The 19,458-nt window shown below is 42.1% G+C and overlaps 1 protein-coding gene across 4 annotated transcripts in view; it reads right to left on the reverse strand.

The window, feature by feature from the left end:
- The window catches only part of Insr (insulin receptor), a 128,728-nt gene that overhangs the window by 7,327 nt on the left and 101,943 nt on the right, over positions 1 to 19,458 (reverse strand). For 2 of the 4 annotated variants that reach the window (XM_006508701.1, XM_006508700.1), the window contains 10 exons: positions 16,366 to 16,640; positions 15,232 to 15,371; positions 11,461 to 11,620; positions 9,254 to 9,353; positions 7,270 to 7,337; positions 4,989 to 5,233; positions 3,433 to 3,543; positions 3,091 to 3,250; positions 1,205 to 1,334; positions 448 to 582 (listed from right to left, as the gene is read on the reverse strand). In XM_006508701.1, coding sequence (XP_006508764.1) covers positions 448 to 582; positions 1,205 to 1,334; positions 3,091 to 3,250; positions 3,433 to 3,543; positions 4,989 to 5,233; positions 7,270 to 7,337; positions 9,254 to 9,353; positions 11,461 to 11,620; positions 15,232 to 15,371; positions 16,366 to 16,640 — 1,524 coding nt within the window. Of the gene's footprint in view, positions 1 to 447; positions 583 to 1,204; positions 1,335 to 3,090; positions 3,251 to 3,432; positions 3,544 to 4,988; positions 5,234 to 7,269; positions 7,338 to 9,253; positions 9,357 to 11,460; positions 11,621 to 15,231; positions 15,372 to 16,365; positions 16,641 to 19,458 lie in introns of all 4 variants that reach the window. The other 2 variants (NM_010568.3, NM_001330056.1) reach the window with 1 other exon arrangement.

The raw sequence follows: 19,458 nt of genomic DNA on the forward strand, positions 1-19,458 counted from the left end.
CTAAGGTTTAGTTCCTGGCACCCATGTATTGGTTCACAACCACCTGTAATTCCAGGTCCAGAGGACCTAACACCCTCTCCTAATGTCTTTGGGCACCAAGTATATATATGTTATGAACATACGTGTAGGCAAACACTCATATACCTAAGATAAAAATAAATCTTTAAAATGGATTTGATATGCAAATATATGTATGTCAACTGCATGACACATGCACCAGCATAAATATATGTAAGCATAAACATATATGTAGGCACATGTGAAAATGAAAGTGGGCATCCAAGATACAATATGCGAATACAAGCCTGGATGTAAAGGCATGCTATATAAACATATGTGGGCATAAGGCCTGCAAACCAAATCCATGCATATGTACCTAAAATATACAGACACAAAACATATGTAATGTGCAAACCCTCACACACTCCAGATATTTTCTATACTTACAGTCTCTCTGGACAGTTATCAGGGGGATCCAGATAGCCTCCATCCATGACAAACTTCAACACCTGTTCATTAGACAGGCCTTGATAAGGTTGCTCAGCCAGGCTAGTGATTTCCCAAAGGACCACCCCAAAGGACCTGCCAATGACAATTGAACGCAGTAAACAAAGAAGCCAACAAAACGTACAATAGTCTCTATCTCAGATACATTTGTTCAATACCCCTTTTGGCTTACTAGAACTTTGTTGACCAATGAATAGAACAAGTGATGGACTAAGGTGATATCTCAGTTGGCAAAGTCCTTTGCACCAAAGCATGAGGACCTGAGTTCAATGCCCAAAAACCTGAGTAAAGACCTGGATGTGCAAGCCAGGAAGATATCTCAGTGGGCAGCACTTGGTGCCCAGCCTGATGGCCTGAGTTAGATCCTCAGGCTTCATACGGAGGTGGGTGGAGAGAATTGATTTCCACAAGTCGTCCTTTGTCCTCCACATCTGTGCCATAGCACGGTCACACCTGCATCTCACACATGCACATGCATGCACCCACAGTGATTTATATTATAATTCATGAATAAGTTCTAAGACTATCCTCAATCAATACATAAAGATAGCCATCTAAGAGAACCCAGACAGATAAACCTTCATTTCTATATGTGAAAGATGGGCTTTCCTCTATCACCTCCTGATGAGCACATTAGTGGGACACCTTCAGGAGTTCAAGCCCAGCACTAATATCCACCCATGTATGTATAACTCACCACATATCAGAAGAAGCAGTAAAGACTCCATCCTTCAGGGACTCAGGTGACATCCACCTCACAGGAAGCAGTCCCTTGCCCCCTTTCCGATAGTAATCTGTCTCGTAGATGTCCCTTGTCATTCCAAAGTCTGACAACAAACAGTGCACAGGTTTTTCAGGTCATCCTCCTACCATCTTGAGTGCTCTACCCCTTGAAGCACCACTAGAGCTGAGGGTAGCAGGCAAACTCAGAGGGAAAGGATTCTTGAGGTGTATGGAGGGTGTGGATGGAGAATAGGGGCTGTCATCCTTCCACCCACTCCTTCCCCAGTGTCCCAAACAGATCCTTTTCCTTTATCCAAATAATATGTTGCTCTCTCGACTAAACTTGGGGTCTCCTTTTGACCTTGCTTCTTGCTGACACTTCCAAACAGTGGGCAAGCAAGCCTTTCTGCCTCTACATCTCTCTCTGATTCATCTCACTTCTCATTGCCCTTCAGTAGTCTAGGCTCCCCTCCATATCCCCCCAGTACATCCTCCAACCTGACAACATCCTACTACACAAGGGCGGTGATGTGAATAGAAGCATGTTCCTTCCAGTTCTCAATGCTTTTGTTTCTTTCTTTCTTGAGACGAGCTCTCGCAGATTTTAGGGTAACTTTGGACTTGCTACATAGCTGAGGATGACAATGAGTTTTTGATCTTCCTGCCTCTACTTCTCCAAGTGTCCAGATACATGCACCACCACACCTGGGTTTTGTATGGATTTTCTTGTTGCTCATGTAGAAAGTCTTTAGGATAATAAATATTGAATCATGTCCCATCTCCCTTCATATAGATTGATGTCTTTGAGCATATTCCTATATGACTCCCATTGTTACGTAGAAATATAATATATAATATATCTCCTAGAATCATACATAGGTTCATCTCCCTATGTGCTTCCATAACTAATGTGGGGGGGGGCGGGGGGAGATATGTTTTCAGATCTTTATGGGATCTTGCCTGTTCCTGATTCTCACTGATTTTGTAGAGGAGAGGCAAATAAATCCTATAGCTTACAAAGCCCTTACATACCTGCTTCTTGGCTTTCAATGTAACCTCACAGCACACTGTCCTTGGGTTCCTCTATATCCATCCTATCCACACATATCCTATCCACCAGCATTCTAGGCACTTACCATCTGCTTCTGTTGTCTCTTTCTTCTGCATTCTCTGACTTAAGCCTTTAGTCTTGTCAGAACCTATACTAAGTTTTATAGTAAGTTTTAACTGTCATCTGAGCACAGGCTAGAGTCTCCAGACAGAAAATCCTCCACTGAAGAATTACCTATATCAGATTGACCTATGGGCATGCCTATGAGGGTTGTCTTGATCATTGATATAGAAGGGCTAAGCTCACTGTGGGCATCACCATTCCCTTGGAAGAGACTCCTGGGCTATATATAAAAGCTACTAAGCATGAGCCAGAACAAATCAGCAAGCAGCATTATTTCATGGTTTCCATTTCAAGTTCTTTGCCTGACTTCCCTCAGTGATAGACTATAAGATGAAACAAATTCCTTCCTCCCCAAGTTGTTATATTTATTTAATTAATAACTTACTTACTTATTTTTGACTAAACGGAAACTAGAACAGAAATGTTAGCTTTCTGGGCTGGGAAAATGCCCAGAGTGGGTAAAAGTCTTTTTCAGGCAGCATAAGATGAATTTAGGACCCAAGAATCTGCCATGCCACCCACACCCTATGACGCACACGCTCACACAATACACATTCATACATACACATACACATACACATACATACATACATACATACATACATACACACACAATATTCTCTCTCTCTCTCTCTCTCTCTCTCTCTCTCTCTCTTCCTTTCTCTCTCAAGGATTCTAAGACACACCTCCAATTTTGACAGTAAAATCATGGGCAACCATGCAGTTTCGAGCTGCCAGGTCCCGGTGCACAAACTTCTTGGCGTTCAAGTATGCCATGCCATCAGCAATTTCTGCTGTCATCTGAATCATTTCTTGCAAGGTAGGGGGAGGGCGGCCTGGGTTATTCTAAAGTCAAAACAGGGGTTGCAATTAGCACTCTGATTCCATCTAAATCATCTCTTATAGGGTGTGTGGGTCAGGGGTGTAGCCAGGGTATTTCTGAAGTTAAAACATGGGTTTGCATTTAGTGAGGTTGGTATACGTAAGATCAGGTACCCTGTTATGGGTCTTACCTAGAGGCAGCTTACCTCAGCATCTGGCCTCAGAGAACGGAGGTGACTTTTCAGGTCTCCATGAGCCATCAATTCCATCACTACCAGCGTTGGCTGTCCTTTGGATACCACCCCAAGAAGGCGGACCTGCAGAACAAGCATGAGAACAAGCAGGGAGGTTATTAGAAGAGGGTCCAGGTTTTACTTCAATTCACAATGCTCTCTCTGGTAACAGTAAAACACGGGCCACCCTGTGTTTGGATGGAGCATAGGCAGCCCTAGAATGAGGGAGCAAACAGACCCACTCATATATAGAACATCCCAAGCAAATCTCACTTGCCTACTGTTCCTCGGTATATAAACCATATTTCCACCTCCAGACCTTCGCACTTCCTGCTCTCCTTAGTCTGGTCCCTCACTCCCATGGACACATGGTTCATCCCTTTAAGACTTTGCTCAGGTAGAGTACAATCCTCTTCCTCTCTCTTTTTCAATTTCTTCAAGCATTTGTCTCGTAACATGCCACTACTAGTTTGGGAACTGTCTTCCCTGCAGTAGAATGTCTAAGAGGGAGGTCAAGAATCTGCTTCAGTGTCAGCAAGAGCAAGGCATTTAGGAGCTGATACCTAGCAATTTCTTCTGAATTAAAGCTTTCCGTCCTTGAAGAAAGCTCCGTTAGACTGAGGAAGTAAAGGGAACTTACTTTAGTAAGGAGTAAACAATTCATAAATCTAAGAAAGTTTCTGAACTTAATAAGATTCACAAGACCAACAACAACAACCCTTTTCAAGATTATATTAGTAGTAAAAATTTTAGATAGAATAGATTGTATGCTCTCTCAAGCTGCCTATAAGTTGTACAGAGAACACTGAGATTCCAGATTTCATGAGTTATCACTCAGACAAGGGTAGTGGTTTTGGTGACATAGCTACCTATGTGCGTTGTTCATACTCCTGTAAGTGAATCCATACTCCTGCAAGGAATTGAAATAACTCATTGGCTCACCAATAGAGTTCTAATGGAGTCCTTTCTTTTGTCTAAATATTATACCAGAGGTAAATAATTTTTTTCACCTGTCTGCAGTAGACATCACACAAAAGGTGACCCTAAATATGCCTGAAAAGGATAAAAGAACATAAGGCTCAACAAAAAGTAAAGAGCCCATTCTGGGAACAGAAAGGCAGGGAAGGGTTTTTTTTGTTTTTTGATTTTTGTTTTTTTGGGTTTTTGTTTTTGTTTTTTTTTTTTTTGGCTTCAAGATGAATAAAGGCAGTTATAAAGAGGTGGACTTCCATGCAGTTAAGGGTTACAGGACAGTCAAGAAGAAGAAGGAAATCAGTGAGAAAGTCTGAAATACAAAGGAAGATTCTAGGGAGCGACAGAACAGTTATAGAGTTTGATTCTGGATAACCTGGGAGAAGAGGAGATTGAGAAAGGAGTTATCACCTCCCCTCCTCTTCAGGATAGGAGGCTGAATAGAATGGGGAGTGGGCACCAGTCTACACCCAGTATCCTGGGCGGCTCTAGGCAATGGAAGCAGAACAAACGAGGAGCATGAAAGGAAGTCTTTAGCCCATCCCAGATAGACTCACCACATGATGGCAGGTGAATCCCTTCATGACTGATGCCTCATTGAGGAACTCGATCCGTTCTCGAAGACTGGCTGACTCATTGACAGTCTTAACCGCAACACGGGTCTCTGCCTCACCCTTGATGATATCCTTGGCATTGCCTTCATACACCATACCAAAGGATCCCTGCCCCAGCTCTCGAAGAAGGGTGATCTTCTCTCGAGGCACCTCCCACTCGTCCGGCACGTACACAGAAGATGGAAACACTACTTTTCATTTATCTACACGGTATTGCCAGCCAACCTCTTAAGGGCCCCCAAACACCTCCCACCACATTTTTCTTGATCTATATACATAATTTACTCATTTTGTGACTTAAGACTTCTGTTAAGGCATTGGATATACAACCCAGAAAAGGACAAGTGTCTGCCATCAAAAAGATGGCACAGGCTAGGGGATGAGCTACAACTGGGTCAGGATTCTACATAGGAAGCATTAAAATGATGCTGTATCTCCATCTTTCTAGATTCTAGAAAGATGTCTGATTCTAGATCCCTGCTACTTCATTATACCTTTTCCTGAGAATTAATACCGTGAATGTCATAGAATCTAGAATCACCTAGGAAACAAGCCTTAGGGAATGTTTATGAAGGAAGTTTTTAGATTAAGTTAATTGAAGTAGAAAGACCCACACTAAATGCAGGCAGCAGCATCCCATAGGCTGGAATTCTGGACTAAATAAAGAGCAAAAAGTGTCCTGAGCAACAACATTCACTACTCTCTGCTTCCTAACTATGAATGCAATGCGACCAGCAGCCAAGACTTGTCCATCATGAGGGACCGTACAATCCAACTGTGAGCCACAATAAAGCCTTCTCCCCTTCAGTTGCTTTGTCAAGTATTTTGTCACAGTAATTACCAAAATAACTAGATACTTCCCATTGGAGTTGTTTGACCAAATATCAATAGAATGGTGGAGGAAAGGGTATAGGTTAAAATAAACTAGGGAAAAAAATGTCTGCAATGCCTAGTAGTTCTTCCTAGAAAGTGGTAGATTCTCTGCCCCTATCCTCTGGACTCCTTCATGGCCTTCTGATTCACTTTGGTCCATAGAACTCAACAAGAAGATGTTTTGTAGTCCACCTTTACAGTTAGGAACCCACAGAGCATGCTAAGAAGGGCACCAGGAGAGAAACCACATATAAGGGGAGACTTAACCAGTAGCTGTGGCTACTTCTTGGAACCACTCATGCTGTCAACCAACATACAAGTAAATGACGTTATCTATTCAAGGCAACAGCCTACAGGTCAAATACATTTGTGCCTTGAAAGTCACACTGTGATCATGCTACACGAGGGACTTTAAAGAAGAGAATATCTTATAACAAAGTTCTTTAAAATCAGGTATGCCTTCTCTCTAGAGGACACTCGCTGCCCTTTCATGCAGTTAGGTGTGGTATGGATATCAATCCTAAGTTCCTACCATAAGCATCAGTTAATAATCAACTACCACCAGCAGCAAATGTCTCCTTAGCACTCATCCAGCCCCTAACTGCCCAATTCTATCTTCCCTTCATTTGCCTGTGTGTATATGTGTGTGGACATTTGTGTCTGTGCGTGCATTTATAGGCAGGTACACATAAGTGCTCATGCACGTGAAAGCCAGAGGTTAACATGAGCTGTCTTCCTTGATCCTTTTCTGAGACATGAACCCTCACTGAACCTGGAGCTCACAGATTAAGCCAGGCTAACTTGCCATTGAGCCCTACATCTCTGCTTCATCAGTGCTGGAATGACAGGTACACATCACACCACCCAGCTTTTTACATAGGCACTATGTAAAGTCAAACCCAGTCCTCAAGTTTGGGCAGCAAACATTTCACCTACTGAGTCTACTGAGTCATTTCCTCAACATTATTGTCTCTAATTCTCTTCTCTTAGTATCCTGTCATGGCTTCTAAGTACTTCCTTCTTAGTAAGAATGACAAGTTTGGTGGTGGATTTCTGGTCCTGATCTTTCACACACTCCTATGGCTATGGCAAAAGGATTTTAGTCTCACATTCCAGCCTGAAGGTCCCAAGTAGGCAATATCAACCTTCCCAAACAGGTCTAGACAACAGCCCTAACACCCCATAGTAGCAGAGTCTCTGCAGCAAGGGCACATTGGCAAGCTCACCACTCAAGGGGGCTTCTCCATCCTCCCTGTGATGCTAGCCTATCCTCAGATCTGACTTAACAGTGATAGCAAAGAAAACCAAGGGCTGGGTTCTGGATTCCCACAAAGAAGGAGGTGATGCTCACCATCACTGGCACTGAGGTACTCAGGGTTTGAAGATGCATACAGTGGTCCCATTGGCCCATCCGGCTGCCTAATGGAGGAAGAGAGACACAACATCTTGAACATCCCATGGCATTCTGGACATAGGCAAATGCTATATAAATTAGGAATGGATTGTTCGACATTTTGTCCAAATTAGAGGAAGTGAGGGACCAAAAAACTTCAATTAGTGTCCTGTCTAGCCTTCAATGTTAACCCCACACAACCTAGAGTCATGTAAGAGGAGAAGCCTCAACTGGAGAATTGCCTCAAGCAGATTAGTCCGTGGACATATCTATGAGAGTGTGATTTTGTTAAACAGTAATACGGAAGGGCCCAGCCCACGGTAGGTGGCATCATTCTTTGGCAGGTGGTCTTGGGCTGTATAAGAAAGCAAGCTGAGCACAAACCAGAAAACAGCAAGCAAGCCTTCCTTCCTGGTTTCTGCTTCAAGTTCCTACTTAATTCCCTGCCCTGACTAAGACTTGTAAGTGTAAACTAAAGTAACCCCTTTCTTCCCCAAGTTCATTGGGTAAAAATGTTTTATCCTAGCTACAGAAAGGACACTAGAACAATAAAGCAGATTGAATGTAAAAGAATGTCATTTTTGCAATGATGGTATAATAAATTACAGAGGAAAAAAAATTGTTCTGCCACTATTTAAATTTTACCTGATTAGCCAGAGGCATTGCTTGTAGTTTTCAAATATGTATGTCTTACTTAATTTTTGTCTTACTCTTTAATGAAAGGAAGAAAAGCAACAGAAATCAAGCCAGGTATGCTAATGCAAACCTGTTGGCACAATCCTGTAATCCTAGTATTTGAGAAGCTGAAGCAGGATGAGCACAAGTTCAAGGTCAACCTTGGCTATATGGCCAAAATGCAAACAGAGCAAAGACAGAACTGGAAGCTACTGTGTTAAGCAAAATAATCTAGACATAGAAAGACAAAGATAGCTATAAATAGCTATAGATTGGGGACTAGGAGGGAAAGGGAAAAGGCTCAAAGGAAGGGAGATGATAGGACAAGAGCAAAATGGGGGCAAAGACCAAATGGTGTGCTTCTTTTATATATATATAAAAGAATATATATGTATATACATACATACATATACACACACATGTGTGTGTCCCATATATACATATATACATAGGATATGAAAACAGAAAGGGAGAAAATGTCTAGAAAGAATGTGGGAGGAAGGGGAGGAAGAGCAAGGAAGGGTATCTATAAGAAAATATAGTGATATATATGTATGAAAGCATTATAATGAAACCCATCATTGTGTAAGCTAGCTAGAGCAGTAAAACAACAAAACACAACCACGTTTATGCTTCACTGTGGTGGAAACATCAAATGCCCACCACATATGTCTGAACACTTGGATGCCTCTTGTAGTGCTGTTTTGGAAGGTTATAGGCCCTCTTGGGAGTGGAGCCCAGATGAAGAAATATGTCAGTGAGGAACAGCTTTGAGGATTTTGCACCCAAGGCCCACTTTGTATTTTTTTTTTCTCTACTGCTGGTGTTTGTATGAATTTTGAAGGATGGTGCTCACTCTCCTGTAGCCAGGTCTTCCCTTTGACAGTGGACTGCACTGTAAGCTGAAATCAACTTTTCCTCACCAAAGTTGCTTGTTGTCTAGGTATTCTATCACAGCATCAGGAAAGTAATACATGTTAGAATTATACTTGCTCATCAGTTGCAACTCTAAGTTGGCTGCAGATATTAAGAGCTGGGTAAAAATAAATCAGTGGAAGCATGTGGGGAGAATCAATGACTCAAAGAGAATTTATAATAGAGTATATTATAGTATTACACAATAAACTTATTACCTTAATTGCAATGTAGCAAATCCTATATGGATAAAACTTATAAGAAACCTCACTCTAACTCAATATTTATAGTATTGTTTTTCCCCCCAAGAGAGTCAGTTGTTAGCCATTTGCCAGCATACTCCCTTGCTTACCTCTTTCTCAGAAATAGATAAATACTTCCAATCACAACACTGAAGAGGAAGACAAAGATGAGGGGTCCAATGATAATTTTGGCAATATTTGATGGGACATCTACTGCAACAGAATAATAAGGTACATGTTTAGCATCAAAATAAATTGATGGTAAAAAAAAAAAATTACACCATTAAACACAAGCTGTTATTGCACCACCTGATGTAGGAGTGAGGATGAAGGCAGGAGGACCATGAGTTCAAGGCCACCCTGGGCTATAAAGCAAAATCCTAGGATATTTCCAAGCAAGACAGGGCCATTGAGGACATAAACTGACAGCACATGGCAGCCATTGGTGATTGGTGCCTGCTAGGAGAGGAAGAGTCTTCAGAGACGTGGCCAGTGAGAAGTTCCTCATGTCCCAGTAGACGGCCGGCACCTGATGTGTATAATGGAAACTCAATGGCACATAGTGGACTCATGTTCATTTGTTATATGTTTATTTGTTTGTTTGTTTGTTTATTTGTTTAAAAACATGAGAAGTTGAAAGGAAAAGTGGTGAGAGATGGCTAAGTCAATAGAATGCCTGTATTGTGAACATGAGGAGACCTACATAGAAACCATGTGAAAAACCTGGGCATGCTGTTAAATACTTGCCTTCAAAGTACTGGTGAGGCAGAGACAGGCTGATCCCTGGGGCTTTCTGGTCAATGTAAGCACTCTACTGACTGAGCCTTCTCCCAGCCCATAGGTCAAGTGTTGGCTATTGCTTCATCATGACATCTGTCACCAGTTCTGTCCTGACAAACGCTACTTTGAGTTTCTCTGTGAATTGACTGTTTCCTTGCACCTGCTGGCCCCTAGCCCACAGGATGTATTTGTAAATGCTGATGGTTGAATGAGATCCAAGAAATGACAGGGGTCTGGTTACATGCCCCTGTGTGTCCCCACCTCCTCCCTTGTTCTTTAAGAGAAGGGAGGCTATAATCAGGACAAAGGATTCTCTGAAAAAATTGTGAAAATTATAATTTTAAATTCTTTTAAGATTTTTAATATATTGTCTAACAATTTCATACATGTGTACAATGTTTCTTAATCATATCCACCCCAATGATTTATGATTTTAAAGTATATATTCTTTTCTGTTATTAGTGGGTGTTTGTGCATGTCTGTCTGTGTATGTGTGTATGTGTGTGTGTTTGTGTGTGTCTGTGTGTGTGCGCGTGTGTGTGTGTTTGTGTGTGTGTGTGTGCAGTGTGTGTGTGCAGTGTGTGTCTGTGTGTCTGTGTGTCTGTGTGTCTGTGTCTGTGTGTCTGTGTGGGTTTGTATGTGTATGTACACATATATACTACTTGTCTATGGAGGCCAAGCCATCTACATCATGTATCTTTCTCTATTATGTTCCATGTTGTCTTTTTGGTCTGTTTTGTTTTGTTTTGTTTTGTTTTGTTTTGTTTTGTTTTGTTTTGTTTTTGAGGCAAGATCTCATTATGTAGCCCTTACTAGCCCAGAACTCACTATGTAGACCAGGCTAGCCTAGAACTCTGCCTATCTCTGCCTCCTGAGTGATGGATCCTTCCTTTTCTTTTCTTTTCTTTTCTTTTCTTTTCTTTTCTTTTCTTTTCTTTCCTTTCCTTTCCTTTCCTTTCCTTTCCTTTTCTTTCTTTCTTTCTTTCTTCCTTCCTTCCTTCCTTCCTTCCTTTCTTTCTTTCCTCCTTCCTTCCTTTCTTTCTTTCTTTCTTTCTTTCTTTCTTTCTTTCTCTCTTTCCTCCCTTCCTTCTTCCTTCCTTCCTTTCTTCCTCCCTTTCCTTTTTAAGATTATAATACAATTGTATCATTTCCAATTTCCCTTACCCAGCTTCAAACCCTCTCATATCCCCCTCCTTGCTCTTCAGGTTATTAATCTTTGAGGTAGCATTTTTCAGTGAACACAGATTTCACCAATTGGCTAGACTGGCTGGCCAGGGAGCCCCAGGGAACTGCCTAGTTCCATCTTCCAAAAATTGAGATTCCACATTGAGTATGGGCATTTTTATGTGGGTGATGAGGATGTGAATTGTTGGTAGAAAAAATTGGGAAACCTAGGACTCGTCATTTTGCAGTTTCTGGTTGATCCAAAGTTAATGTACCTATAGATTCTTTCATCAGGATCATTCTCTAAACTGTCCCACCACTCCTACAGCACCAAGCACTAACCCAATCCCTTGAGGTTGCTATGGAGACTTACAATAATCAGTCACATAAAAATAGGTGGGTTCTGTCCAGGAGCCATTTCCTGCCAGAGAGGTAGCCCGGACTCGAACACTGTAGTTTCCTGGGGAGAGCCCTCGCAGCCTGCAGCCCCGCTCCAGGGCAAAATGCTTCCGGGAGACACAGAGGTGCAGCTCCTGGAAGAAAAGAGAAGATGGTTAGTTGAGTTTTGTATACCTGGGCACATGCCTCTCAGGTGGGGACATCATGCTCAGTTTAAGTAGGGGAAGCAATAGGCAGAAGAGTCTAACCTGTCAGAGGCTTTGAGAATTTGTTTATTTGTTTGTTTCCATTTATATTTTGTGGGAATGTTGAGGTTATGCTTTTGTTTTCTTGAGAAGGTCTCATCTAGCTCAATATGGTGTCCAACTTATGATTTAGAGGCCAGTTCTATGCAAGTCAGCCAAGTCTACAACCCCTCACCTGGGGATTTGCCCCAGAGACTATACCCCAGCTCCTTACTGTATGTATATTCTAGCTAAGCACCCACCACTGAGACCTTGTCTCAAAACAGAAAGCAAACAGAGATCTGGGAATGAGTGTGCTGGGGAAGGAGGCTCTCCAACCAGTCAATCAGGAGCTTGAGGGATGAAGCTTCTGAGGGGTTATCATGCTGGAGCTGGTTTCTTGATGATGGAGCTTCCCTAAGGTAACCCATACTTCTATAAGCAACCCCAATAAATCCACTGGCTCACTAAACTAAACCTGAGTGGGATCATTTCTTTAATCTGTCCTCAGTGCTCTATCTGGGGGGAAGAGACATTTGTTTGTGTCACACAACACAGAGCTAGCCCTTGAACACAGAACCTTTTGTTTCCAAAATTTCTCCTCCTTCCCATCCCACCACAGTAGGGTATTTTGTTAAGGAATCCAGCACAGTCAAAAACAAGAGGTTAGTGAATGGACCTCTGTGGTTTAAGTCATTTTCTAGACCACCCAGGCTCATCAGAATTAAATGGAGCCACAGACTTAATGTCTATGAACAAACACAAAAGATCTTCCCTCTACCCGCCAGCTTCATAAAAAGAGCAGGAAAGCAATAATGGATTGGTGGTTCAGGTGGTACAAAGCTTGCCTAGTATGCATGATGCCCTGGGATCCATCTTAGCCCCACATAAACCAGATTGATGCACATGTGTGTCAAGCAGCATAGGAAGATGGAGTCAGGAAGTGCAGAAGCTCAAGGTCATCTTCACTTACGTTGAGTACTTGAGAAGTTGGAGGCCAGCCATTGTCTCAAAAAGAAGGAGGAGGGGGACAAAAAGAAGTGTTGGCATTCCTCCAAAGATTTATTAGGATAGGACATAAATAAATGGGGGAACACACCTCTGATAAGCATGCAGCCAAAGATAAGGCCAGAGATCATTAGGAAGAAAGCCATGTTGCCTGGGGAATAACTTAGTCAAGCCTGTATTCACTAGACCCAAAATTCCAAAAACAGTTCTCTCACTTGCATCTCATGCAGAGAACTGGGATGGCAAAGATTTAAGAGATGCAGGGTATGGAAGGAAAGAAAATGTAAGAAGTCCTGTGCTCATCATGTGACATTAATAAGGAGAAACAAATGAGCTGATCCAGGTAGCAAGAGGTGGGTGGCTAACTCAGTTCTAAGGTTCTTCCCAATGGAATGAGTCATCAGGCAGAAAAAAACAGATAAGCAACTTCAGAAGCAGGATAGTTGTTGAGGGCTCAAGTGGAGCCCTGTCTCTAAGGCTAGATAATTACCATAGATACCTCCAAGGGTAGAACAAGAAAGAAATGCAACAGAAAATTCTGGAGCATAACTGTTTTCCATGGACATACAATGTACAGACATACACACAGAGACACACATCACATAGAAACATAGATATGTACCACATGCACAAATATGCACACAGAGTCATAGACATATCACACACAAGAGACATATACACCACACAATGAGCACACATCATATACATACTTACACAAAACACACACACAGAGAGAGAGAGAGAGAGAGAGAGAGAGAGAGAGAGATGAGCAGGGAAACTTGGTCAAAAGTAAAGAAGCTGAAGCTGGAGAGACCCAGGTTTGGTTTCATTGCCCATACTGAAAGGCTTACAACTACCTGTAAGTCCAGATCCAGGAGATCCAGAAACCTGTACAAAAGTGGCACATATACACACTACTTACATGAGCTATACACAAGTAAAAATAAGTGGAAGGAAGGAAGGAAGGAAGGAAGGAAGGAAGGAAGGAAGGAAGGAAAAAAAAAAAACAGACTGAAGATTTGTCCTGTAGGCCATGGGTGCTGACTATGTTCTGAGTCACTGTTAAAAAGGAAGGAGTCCTCAGAGGAATCCTGTCAACTTTTGATGATTTATTATATTTTTATAGAACTTTGAAAGTTTTGTGAAGTTGGTTTTACTATATTAAGGACAAATTCTGTCACATAGTCAAACTCAGCCCACCATCTGTTATTATAAAGTTTTACTGGCTCACAATTACGTTTACATAAAGCTCATGTTGCCATACTGACTTAGTAAACTGCACAAACATGAGTACCTGTTCCAGACCTGTAGCACCCTGGTGAAAGGTGAGTGTTCAGCTCTCGGGAGGCTCTCTGGCAGCTTAGAGGAAGCTGTAATGTCACTGAGTGTCAGCTCACAGTGTTCCCTCTGGTAGCTTAGCTACAACTTCAGATTTTCTCCTGGATGCTTACTATATCTGCACCTCTCATAAACCCCCACAGCTGCTGGTGTAGAAAGGAGGCACAGAAGAAAGATTTAAGTGATGCATTCCCAGAGTGGGGGAGTTTCTCTCTAAAGTAGAACAAGTCTTGTCCTGTGAGAAAGGACAGAAAGGCAAGCAGCCTACCACCCAGCTTGAAGGACACAGCTGAAAATCCTGCCACAGATATGATGAAAGACCACATAGGAAAGATGTTTAAATGAGTAAAGCACGTGCAGCAAAGCCCAATGACCTGAGTTCAGTCCACAGAACCCACAGTAGAAGGAGCAAGCTGACTCTCAAAATTTGTCCTCTGATTTCCTCAAGCAGGCTCTGGCATGGCCATACATGCCCCTACCCCTCCACATACAATAAATAAATTTAATTTTTAAAAAATGTAAGTGATAAAAGAAATAAAAGATTCTAAACTGGCATTACTATTTATCTCCCTGGGAAGACTGCATCAAAGATTTGAATTCTAATAACATAGCATCTGATGTGGGAAGCTTTGGATAACTTGAGAAACTTGGAAAGTTCCTGCCCAGTATTGTGTACCAACTTTCAACAAATTAAAGCTTTCCAAGCTGGAAGGAAATTTCTTAAGACTCAGAAAGTTCTAAAGGGAGGCTCTGTAAGGCTCAGGAAGTCAACCACTCACAAGTCTCAGGAAGTCCCTGAAACTTCTGGGATTCACAAGGCCTTGTCTTCCCTAAGATTAAACAGGCAGAAGGACTACTGAGGAGACTCTGACTGGGAAAGCTGCCTGCAACATCCTTCAGAGAGCTCCAGGGTTCCAGCTTTCATGAGTTATCATCCATGTTGAGAGATAGGCTTTTGGCAATGTACCAGCCACTTGAGTCATCTCTGTACCTATAAGTAAGCCCACGTCTATACATAAGTAACCACCAATAAAAAGTCATTGGCTCATCACCACTTAGACTTTGGTAATATTCTTAGTTTGCTCTGTCATTTGGTCTCTACTTGGAGTGAGTAGACATTTGTTCACATCTCCCCCAGAATCGCACCATATAACATCAAGACCTGGAATCCTTACCTCATCACCATATCGGCGATAGCTCACTTCATATAGCACAATCAGACCATTAGGTTCCTTTGGCTCTTGCCACATTAAGTGTACAACATTGTTCTCAAAGATTTCATGAGTCACAGGGCCAACGATGTCATCTGCCTTAGCTATAAAAAGCAAGTAAAGGGTCAAATATAACTCTTGAATCAAATTCTATTGCAGCCACCAACATCTAAAAAGACCTGGTTAAAGCTGGCTATGTAATTTTTCCATGTCTTATTTTCTTCCGCAGAAAATGTAAAACTCATGGAGTAAGAAGATACCTCAGTCAGTAAAACCTGAGTTCAATCCTTAGAATCCACACAAAAGAGCTGAAACATAGTGTTCTAAGAATCCCAATGTAGAAAAGACGGAGACAAGCAGATCCCTCAAACTCACTGCCCAGCTAGTCAGACCTAATCAAGTACTCAGCCCTTGAGAGATCTTGCCTCAAAAGAACAAAAGTAAATGGAACCTCAAAAAAAGGTGCCCAACGTTAATTTTTGGCTTCAACATAAACAGGCACACACATGAACACATACAGAGAAATTATTAGGATATGGTGTGTAATGGTTCATGTTAATTTCTAATCAGACAGGATCTAGAATCAAGTGAGATGGGAACCTGAGCTTGCCTGTGGGGAATATTCTTAATTATGCTAAATGGATTGGGAAGGCCCACTTTGGGTAGCACCATTCCCTATACAGGATCGTACACTGTACAAATGGAGAAAGGGGGCTGAATGAATTTGCTGTTCTTTCCTTCTGACTGTAGATGTGATGGTATCACCTACTTCAAGCTCCTTCTACACTGACTTCCCAGTCACAGTGAAATGTACCTTGAACAGTGAGCTAAAATAAACCCTTCCTCCTTTAAGTTGATTATTTAGAGGATTTTTATCACAATAATAAGAACAGAAACTAAGACATTAGGAGATACTTGAGTAGGCATGAGGACTCCTTAAACCTAGGAGTTCAATGCCAAAATTGGTAACAAAGCATACCCATTTTAAAACAAAAACAATAAATGAGAACATGTTTAAGAACACATCTTCACTGTGTAGTAGGGAGACAGCTAGTCTGTGGCCAGTTGCCTCTCCAACCTTGGAAAGCGCAAGCCCACCTTCAGGCATGGTCCGGGCACTGACGTAGGCAGCCACACTGCACCTCTCATCTGGGGAATCTTGATTGCATGCCTGCAGCTCAATGCGGTACCCAGTGAAGTGTCTCAGGCCAGAGATGACAAGTGACTCCTTGTTCACCACTTTCTCAAATGGCCTGTGCTCCTCCTGACTTGTGGGCACAATGGTAGAGGAGACGTTGGGGAAATCTGGAAGTGTGAGTGTGGTGGCTGTCACATTCCCCACCTCTTCAAGGGATCTTCGCTTTCGGGATGGCCTGTAAGAAGAAAGCATGTGTGGGGGTCATAACATCACCATCTTTAAATAAAATAACACTGGAGAAAGCAATGCTTAATTAATTAAAAAGAAAGAGACAGGGTAGAGGAGAGGTACAGGGGACACAAATTAATTTCCACACAGATGCCCTTCTCAGAGATATTGACAATGATGACACACCCATTCTCTGGGTGTTCTTGGCTACAAGGCTACCCTAAATCCTCTCAATATGCTTAATTAAAGGATTCCAATTTTCTGAAGAAAGGGTGATTAGGAGCAGAGTTAATAAGATTTGGAAAGCACAAAAAAGTATAGCTATTTGGAGCTCGACAGAAGGGTACAGTCCATAGTCACACATAACCAATCTGTGTGGGGATGGTGTGTGCACGTATGCATGCATGTGTACACATGTGTTTATATTGATATGTGCATATTCCAAAGGACAACCTGGGGTGTTGTTCCTCAAGGGCTGTCCACCTTTGTTCCTTAACGTAGTGCCTCTCATTGGCCTACAACTCACTGAATAGGCCAACTGACTTGTCACCTAGACCCAGGGAACCACCTAGCTTCACTTCCCCAGCACTCCAATTACTAACACGAGTCACCATGTTGGGCCTTTTCTTTAAAAAGATCTGTCTTACTTTTAAGAATTTGTATATGTGCATGTGTATATGCATGTGCGTGCAAATACCCTCAGAGTCCAGAAGAGGGCACCAGATCCCTTGGAGCTAGAGTTGCAGGCAGATTGTGGATGCTGGAAATTGAATTAAGGTCCTCTGCAAGTGCAGTGAGTATTTTTAATCACTGAGCAACTTCTCCAGTCTCCAGAGTTTTGCTTCTTTTTTTTTTTTTACTTAGCTTCTCATAAGCATGAGGGTGCACATTTCACTAACTGAGTCATTATCCCAGGCCCCACATTGTCATTCAAACATGCACTGTGCATAGAGGGCACTGTGGAACTTGAGAGACAAAGCACCTATTCTTGGTAATAAAATCTTACCACTGGAGTTATCACAAGAAAAAAAAAATGCCTGTCCAGTTGGCAGATGGCCCCTGCACCTAAAAGGTACATAACAAATAAACACAGAGAGATGACACATAAAGAACTGAAGAGAGAAAGGATGTAGTGAAATGTAGTCTTCGAACTCCTACGGTCCACTCCACTGCTCCTCGGCACAATTCCTTTTGCTTATAAAATGTGGGACTGTGATGATGATCTAGCCAGCTGCATGCTGCACATGTTAGGTGGGAAACAGTCACTGAATACTTCTCTTAAAGCATGCACTTAAGAGAGCTTCCTGAACATCCAGAGGACCTGAGGTAGTTTTCCAGCACCCATATTGGGCTGCTCACAAATGCTCCACAGGATCCAACACCTTCTTTTAGCTTCTGTAGGCGCCTACACACATGGCATATGCTCACACAGATAGGCAGAAAGAAAAAAATAAACTCCTTTTAAAAGTCTTAAGAAGAACAAGATCTCTGGTTTGGTTTGGTTTGGCTTGGTTTGGTTTGGCTTAGTTTGGCTTGGTTTGGTTTGGTTTGGTTTGGTTTGGTTTGGTTTGGCTTGGCTTGGCTTGGCTTGGCTTGGCTTGGCTTGGCTTGGCTTGGCTTGGCTTGGCTTAGTTTGGCTTGGTTTGGCTTGGTTTGGCTTGGTTTGGTTTGGCTTGGTTTGGTTTGGTTTGGTTTGGTTTGGTTTGGTTTGGTTTCGTTTGGTTTGGTTTGGCTTGGCTTGGCTTAGTTTGATTTGGTTTGATTTGGTTTGGTTTGGTTTGGTTTGGTTTGGTTTGGTTTGGTTTGGTTTGGCTTGGCTTGGCGTGGCGTGGCGTGGCGTGGCGTGGCTTGGCTTGGCTTGGCTTGGCTTGGCTTGGCTTGGCTTGGCTTGGCTTGGTTTGGTTTGGTTTGGTTTGGTTTGGATTGGATTGGCTTGGTATCCTCAGTTAACATTAGGATTTTCTCCTTTTGACTGCAAATGGTGTGCTTCTGAAAATGAAAACTTATTTTTCTTCATATGAGTATTGTAATTTATATCATTTCCACCAACTCCTCCCTTGTCACCTACTCCCTCTCAATACCTTTCCTTCCTTAATTATTATTGATACAAATACAATATATATAAAAAATATGTACATATGTCTAGGGCTGACAACTTAAGACTGCATACCTATCAGGGGGCTCAGATCAGTTAAAGCATGATCTATTTTTCAGTTAACCATTTTTCTACTTTTCAAATAAGAATATCCCTTGGGTACAGCTCAATAATACAGTACATGTTTACCTTGCCTGAGACCTGAGGTTTGATCCAAAAAGGAAAAAAAAAATTCCTAGTTTTTTCTCACCACAAATAGTTTTGATTATTCTAAGTCTTACTATTTTTCAAAGTAGATTCGCCGGAAGAAACTATTGTCAACCTGAAAGGATTCTGAAGCTTCAGAAACTTCCTATGTCTGACAAACTGAATATAATATTAACTTATAGTCTCTGGAATAACCTTAGCATAACCTAAGCTGAGGGTTAAAAGTTGGTGTTTGTTTTTTCCAAATTATATAACCTAAAAGATTAAAAATATGGAACCAGACTGTGGAGTTCTCAGCTCTCAATCGGTCAACTAAATCATACTCTTCCCGCAAAGGCCCAGGGAACATCATGGGAGAGGAGGTGGAGAGTGTAAGGCCTGAAAGGTGGGGAGAAGTGCTGTGAATGGCCAGCCTCCAGACATGACATGGCTGTGGCACTCATTAACTCACAGCACCTACTGCTGCCTAGACCTGATCTGTACAGGATCAAGCTGGTCAAACACACCGTGAACAGAGGAAGGG

The sequence above is a fragment of the Mus musculus genome, chromosome 8, assembly GCF_000001635.26.
Source record: "Mus musculus strain C57BL/6J chromosome 8, GRCm38.p6 C57BL/6J".
Taxonomy (NCBI): Eukaryota; Metazoa; Chordata; class Mammalia; order Rodentia; family Muridae; genus Mus; species Mus musculus.